This window comes from Orycteropus afer, unplaced genomic scaffold, assembly GCF_000298275.1.
Source record: "Orycteropus afer afer isolate SDZICR_OR568_19922 unplaced genomic scaffold, OryAfe1.0 scaffold00854, whole genome shotgun sequence".
In the NCBI taxonomy this organism is placed as follows: Eukaryota; Metazoa; Chordata; class Mammalia; order Tubulidentata; family Orycteropodidae; genus Orycteropus; species Orycteropus afer.
This window is the reverse complement of record NW_006922441.1, coordinates 300,162-307,179: the sequence shown is the minus strand read 5'-3', so window position 1 is coordinate 307,179 and position 7,018 is coordinate 300,162. Positions and strand designations below refer to the sequence as shown.

The window sequence follows — 7,018 nt, the reverse complement described above, 5'->3', positions numbered from 1 at the left end:
CCAGGTGAGTCTCTTGAATCTTAGGCCAATCCGGGTCCACAAACTTGACCTCTGTTACTGTCCAAGAACTGCCAACTTCCTCCCCAAGAGACAATGCAGACGATTGATTACTGACCCACTGATTCCAACAACGCAGGGTCTAGAGGAATCTAGAATCACTAGTCCTTGCCTCTTGGGTGGTCTAGGATTCTGGATCTCTTAGTTCTCCTGAGACTCAGGAATGAGACTCATAACATGGTCTCAGGAGGGACCATGACATACAGAGGAATTAGGGTCCAGTACATCTGGGGTGTGTACACTGGGTAGGGCAGGGCCTGCCCAGATAATAATTGACTCTGTAGGCCTTGGGAAACACCCCCCACCCCAGGGGAGGGCTCCATCTCTTTGTCTTGCGACTTCTAGGAAGGAGACACAGATGGGTGCCACCAGCTCACATCATGGAGGCAGGGTCGGCGCTGGGGTGGGTGTGAGAACTCAGGGGGTGGCAGCTCCATCTTCGGCCTCTGCTCCATCCCCCTCCTTGGCCTCCTCCTCATCTTCTTCCTCCTGGCAGCAGCTCAGAGCAAGTTCATTCTCATAACAAAATGCAGCCAGAGAGCCAGGGAAGCTTAGCTTGGGGCTGTGGGACGCCTGCTCTGCCCGTTGGTCCAGCTCCTTGGCGCTGCAGACAGGTGTCCCCGGCACTTCATAAGTGCGATGGAAGTGGCGATAGTCCACCTCGTACTGGGAGCCACGCTGGAAGAGGACCGGCTCGAAACGGTGGCCCCAGAGCAGCTCGCCAGGGAGGTAGGACGAGCGGCACTGTGTGGTCATGGCTGTGGCTTCCACCATGCCTTCGAGGATGACCACCAGCTCGAAGTCAGCCCGGGCCAGCTCCGCACGGCCAAACTCGTACAGGGGGCTGGCGGAGTCGATCTCGTGCACAATGGTGATGGGAGACACGAGGAAGATGCGGTCAGTGCCGCCGTCGAAGCCCACATCCACGTCCTGGTGGTCCAACGGGATGTATTCACCCTCGGGGGTCACACGGGGCTGTAGTGAAAGGCAGAGGCCAGAGACAGAGAGGACAGAACACAGAGAGGAACAGAGACAGGGAGAGCAGGGCATTGAGACGCAGAGCGAGGGGAGAGCAGAGAGCGTGGGGTGGAGGGGACAGAGACCCCGAGAGAGGGGGACAGAGACCCCGAGAGAGGGGGACAGAGACCCCGAGAGAGGGGGACAGAGACCCCGAGAGAGGGGGCAGACATCAAGGGGGAGAGAAAGGATAGACACCCAGACATAAAAACAGAGAGAAAAAGACTCAAAGGGATTTTGGGGATAGAAGCCCAGAGGACGAGAGAGAGGAAACAGTAAGGGATAGAGTCCAGACATAGGACACAGGTATCAGCAAGACAGAGATGAAATCAAAGAACCAGGGACAGTGAGGAAGGCGTCCAATGGGCAGTTGAAGAGGGGGGAGGAGAGAAAAATGCCTGTAAACAGGTGGCCATAAAAAGATAAACCAGGTGATGAAAAGGGGGAGTTCAGAGAACCTCAGGCCGACCACTTCATGCTCCATCACTAGCTCAGGCTGGCCCTGGGTTACCCTTCCATCTCACCCCCAACCTGACTATAAGGTTCTCCATCACACTGCGTGTGTGTGTGTGTGTGTGTGTGTGCGTGCGCCTCTGTGTGTGTGTTGGGGGGTCAATCCCCAGGGCCACAGGTATTTGTAGTTTTGCTCCACCTACCCACCAGCTGGGAGCTATGGTGGCATAGTGCCTAAGGCACTTGACTGCTAACCAGAAGGCTGGCAGTTCAAGCCCACCGGCCACTCCTTGGAAGGAAGGCTGGGCAATCTACTTCCTAGCAATATTGCCTCCGAAACCCAAGGAGGGGTCGCTATGAGACTCCACGGCAGTGCATTGTGTTGTGTTTGTACCCATTGGTTGGTTCCATCCCTACCTCCCAGGCCATGTCACTATCCCAGTCTGCTGGAAAAGTTAATGCCTCTTCTGGTTCAGGAATCTTGGGCAACCCATCAGGAGATGTGTGTGTGTGTGTGTAAATGTGTGTGTGAAAGGCTCTGGGAGTCCCCAGGGGCTGCTGGGAGTTGAAGTTCCCACCATTACCCCATCCCTCCCCCTCTCCATTAGTCCGTCTCAGCCCAGAATTTTTAAGTGTCTTCACTAGGTCAAGGGCTGCTGCTGTTAAGAGCTTATTGAAAACTAAGGTCTGTTTGGTAAGTTTGACCACAATTCTAAGCCCACCAAGACCCCTTCTGAGGGTGCCTGAGGCAGCCTCTACCCCCAGGGTTGTTGGGAGCTGTAGTTCTCTTTGCTAACCCACATGTTCCCTAGCCCCTAAACAGTACTCATAAGGCATGAGGCCTGGTGGGTGAGAATGGGCCACTGAGATGGGGAAGGAATTCTCCCCAAAATGATGCCAGGCCCCATCCCCAGAATCCATTAAGTATTGTCCACAGCCATCCAGGCGCAGGCTGCACCCCTTCCTCCACCCTATACCTCCTACAATCCCACAGGGGCCTGTCCTCAAGTCATAGCCACTCTCTGGGAATTGTAAACTTGAGTCCTCAAAGGGTCATAGAGAACCACCACCCACAAAATTACACTTCCTCAGTCTATTTCATTGGGGCACGTTCCTTGGCCCAGACGCTTCTGGAAATTGTAGTTCAGCACCTTCATAGGTGAGTTGTGGACAGCTCAAGCCTACATTTTCCACGAACCCACAAGGGCCCATCATCAAGTCATGTTGTTGTTGTTATGTGCCATCGGACCCGACTCATAGTGACCCCGCCCTGGGTTTCCGAGGCGGTATCACTATGGAAGTAGATTGCCCAACCTTCCTTTCAAGGAGTGGCTGGTGGGTTTGAACCGCCAACCTTCTGGTTAGCAGTCAAATGCCTTAGGCACTATGCTACCAGAACTCCCTCATTAAGTCATAGGAAGCTCTTTATGTTTCAAAATCTGTTGGGAATTATACTCCAGAGCTCCAGGAAGATCTGGTCACAGACTCTTCCCTTGGGTTTACAACTGAGCTCTGGTGGCATAGCGCCTAACACACTTACTTGACTGCTAACCAGAAGGCTGGCGGTTCAAACCCACCAGCCACTCCTCTGAAGGAAGGTTGGGCAATCTCCTTCCCTAGTGATACTGCCTCGGAAACCCAAGGAGGGGTCGCTATGAGCCGGGTCCCACTCCACGTCACTAAACAACAGCAACAGCTGGTCAGGGAACCATTCTCAGTCCACCAGCCAGCCCTGCCCGCAGGCGCTTCTGGGAATTGTAGTCCAAGCGCCTTCCAGGCCCCGCACGCACCTCATATGCAGGCCTACATCTCCCACAATGCCCCGGGGCTCGCCCTCCACCCACGAGAAGGGCTCCTCCCTCTCCCAGGCCGTGGCCACCGACCGGGAAGGGAGGATGGGCACCTGCAGCAGCTGGGCCCGCACGTGGGCCTCGACGAGGTGGCTGCGGCGCAGGTTGCCCACGCGCCACATGAGGCAGAGGCGGTGGTCGCGCAGCGCCACGACGGCGTTCTCGCTGAAGACGAGAGTCTCGTTGCGCTTCTTGGGCTTGGCCATCTTGGCCATGACGGCGCCCACGACGAAGGCATCGAGCACGCAGCCGGCGATGCACTGCAGCACGACGGCGGCCACGGCGGCCGGGCACTCCTCGGTGACGCTGCGCACGCCGTAGCCGATGGACGTCTGCGTCTCCAGCGCGAAGAGGAAGGCGGCCAGGAAGCTGGCCACCTGCGAGAAGCAGGGCGCGGGCGGTGGAGGCGCGGCCAGGTCGCCGTGCAGGGAGGCGATGAGCCAGAAGGCCAGGCCGAAGAGCAGCCAGGAGGCGAGGAAGGAGCAGGAGAAGAGCAGGCACATCCAGCGCCAGCGCACGTCCACGCACGTGGTGAACAGGTCGCTCAGGTAACGCGCCCCCTGGCCGCCCAGGTTCACGAAGCGCACGTTGCAGTGCCCGTCTTTCTTGACGAAGCGCCCGCGGCGCCGGCCCACCGGGGACCCCGCCGGCGCCCACCCGTTGCGGCATAGCCCGGGCCCCGCTGCCTCCTCATCGTCAGCCCGGCTGTCCCCCGACTCAAGGGCGCCGCTCAAGCGGCGCAGGGCCCTGGCCAGGCCCATTGGGTGGGGGGACCCCCTCCACGTGGCCTAGTGGGGGGCGGCCGCCCGGCGGGGAAACCTGCAGGGGAAGAAATGGGCAGGGATGTCAGGGGTGTGGGAATGGGTCATAGGCCAGTAGTGCTTTCTGGGCCTTGGTGACCTCATTTAGTAAATAGGTAGAACCATAAACCCAAACCCACTGCCCTGGAGTCTATTGCGGCTCACAGCGCCCCTAGAGAGTGGAGGGGAACTGCACCACTGGGGTCTCCAAGGCTGTCAATCTTCACAGAAGCAAAGCCGAAACCACACCCACTGCCTTGGAGTCCATTCTGACCCACAGCGCCCCCAGAGGACAGAGTGGAACTGCCCCACAGGGTCTCCAAGGCTGTCAATCTTCACAGAAGCAAAGCCCAAACCACACCCACTGCCCTGGAGTCAATTATGACCCACAGCGCCCCTCGAGGACAGAGTGGAACTGCCCCAGAGGGTCTCCAAGGCTGCCGATCTTTAGGGAAGGAAAGCCAAAACCAAACCCACGGCCCTGGAGTTGATTCCGACTCACAGCACCCTAGAGGACAGAGTGGAACTGACCAAGGTGGTAAATCCTTACAAAGCCAACTGCTATATTTTTCTCTCATGGAGCCTTTGGTGGTTTCCAACTGCTGACCTTTCGGTTAGTAGCTGAGCGCTGTAACCACTGTGCCAACAGGGACCCTTGGTTTGAACAACAGTCACCTTGAAAGCCAGAAAAGTACAGTATGGATAACAGAGACGGGCCTACAGGAGACGCTAACATAGTGTCAACAGCAGTGTTACTACAGACTGAAGTCCAACCCACTACCATCAAGTTGATTTCGAGTCATAGTGACCCTTTAGGACGGAAGATTTCCAAGACAGCCAGTCTTTACGGGAGCAGACTGCCTCATCTTTCTCCTGCAAAGTGGCTACTGGGTTTGAAGCACTGACCTTTTGTTTAGAGCCAAATGGCTAGAAACCAACCCCCACCCCCAAAAAAAACCCTCATTGTCTTCAAATTGTATTCCAACTCATAACGACCCTGTAAGGACTAAGTAAAACTATGTCATAGGGTTTCCAAGGCTGTAAATCTTTAAAGAAGCAAATTGCCACATGTTTTTGCTGCAGAGTGGCAGGTGGGTTGGAACCCCTGCCCTTTTGATTGGCAGTCGAGATCATTAACCACTGCGCCATCAGGGCTCCTTTTTGCAGCACCCAGGGGGCGTCAGTAACACTATCACAATCACCCGAAGCAACAGTTGTACATGGCAGACGTTTATACTGGACCGGCACTGTTTTGGAGTCCCTGAGGTGCTAACGGTTAACACGCTCAGCTGGGGATGGAAAGGGTGGAGGTTTGGTCTACTCCAAGGCCCCTCAGAAGAAAGGCCTGGTGAGCTGTTTCTGAGAAGTCGGCTCCTGAGAATCCGTAGGGCGCACAGCTCTGCTCTCCCACACCTTGGGTCGCCAGAGTCAGAAAGGACTCCAAACAGCTGTGGGAGGTGCTGTTCTCAGGACTTTACACGGATTTTGCTGCTTGCAGCGTCACCACACCCCTGTGAAGTAGGCATTAATACCTACATTTTCCAGAGAAGGAAATGGCGGTGCAGAGAGTGTAGGGAGCTTGCCCAAGGCCACATCTGAGGAAGCTGGGATCTGCATGGCGGCAGTCTAGCTTGTAACTGTGGCTCGCACTGCTTCTCAGGGTGGAGAAATGAGCCTGGTGTCTGGGGACAGCGATGGTTCAATATGGGGCTCGGAGGGGACCAGCAACAGCAACAACAAACTGAGGGGTGGACAGGCTGAACGATCAGGTATGTCTAGGCAGGGGGAGTTGTGCCTATGACCACGTTTAGGGTTGGCAGACGATGTTCCTACATGCATATTTGTATGTGCTGGGAGAATGTCTGGGTTTGTAGTAGAGCTGACAAGGGGCAAGGTTGTGGTGGCTTCTTGACCACAGCCAGCTACCTGGCGGGAGGGAGTCGTTGGACCTGAGGGCTGGGACCGTGGTTGCAGGGGACATCAAGCTCATTGGCATAACACACTACCCAAGAACATTGTTCCACATCCTACTTTGGTGAGTAGCAACTGGGATCTTAAAAGCTTGCAAGCGGCCATCTAGATTCAATGATGGGTGTCTCCTCGTCCAGAGAAAAGAAGCATGAAGAAAACCAAAAGATGCATGGAAACAATCAGTCCAGGGGACTGGTCCACCATGCGATCCTCAGCCTGTATGACCATGAGACCAGAACAACCGGACGGTGCCCGGCTGCGTCTGTCAACCACTTGGAGGGGGACTAGTGCGGGAGATCCTGGATAGAGTGGGAGAGCAATGTGGAACAACACTCAAAATCATGATCCCCCCCCAAAAAAAAGATCAGCTTTGCTGGCCTGATAGAGCCCGGCGAGACCCCGAGAGTAAGGCCCCTAGTTACCCTTCATGTTGGAACTGAACTCACTCGTGTGGCTTCCAGCCAAACAACAGACAGGCATGTAGGGTGAACATTTACATCAGGTATATACACTCTTTGGAGAGATCAATCGTGGGAGAACAGAAGGGCAGTGTTTGCAAAGGGAGACAGCTTGGGGGGCGGGAGTGCATAGGAGGGAAGGACACAGGCAAGAGGTAACTACAGGGAGGAAGTAAAAAGGGATGTGCTACACTGTGGGGAATTGAAGTTAATGTAATGAGACAAAATGTGTATGAATGGCAGTACAGAAAATGAATTTGCCCTGTAAAGTTTCACCCAAATCACAATAAAAATTAAGGAAAAAAAAAAAGAAAAAAAACTGATGCTTCAAAGATACGAAGAAAGTGAAACACCTCTGTGAATGGGAGAAAATAGTTGGACATCCCATATATGATACGAGTATTAACATTTA

The 7,018-nt window shown here is 55.0% G+C and overlaps 1 protein-coding gene across 1 annotated transcript; it reads right to left on the bottom strand.

The window, feature by feature from the left end:
* Positions 1–474: 474 nt before the first annotated feature.
* KCNJ14 (potassium inwardly rectifying channel subfamily J member 14) lies at positions 475–4,138 on the bottom strand. The gene is made up of 2 exons (XM_007958096.1): positions 3,431–4,138; positions 475–1,032 (listed from the first exon to the last, which is right to left on the bottom strand). The coding sequence occupies exons 1-2, from the start codon at positions 4,136–4,138 to the stop codon at positions 475–477; spliced, it is 1,266 nt and encodes a 421-aa protein (XP_007956287.1).
* Between the last annotated feature and the right edge of the window lie 2,880 nt (positions 4,139–7,018).

Coding starts and splice junctions, on each gene's coding strand:
- KCNJ14 (XM_007958096.1), bottom strand. CDS start 4,138: ATGGGCCTGGCCAGGGCCCTGCGCCGCTTGAGCGGCGCCCTTGAGTCG. Junction 1,033..3,430: donor TGCGGGCCCAGCTGCTGCAG/GTGCCCATCCTC, acceptor CTTTCACTACAG/CCCCGTGTGACCCCCGAGGG.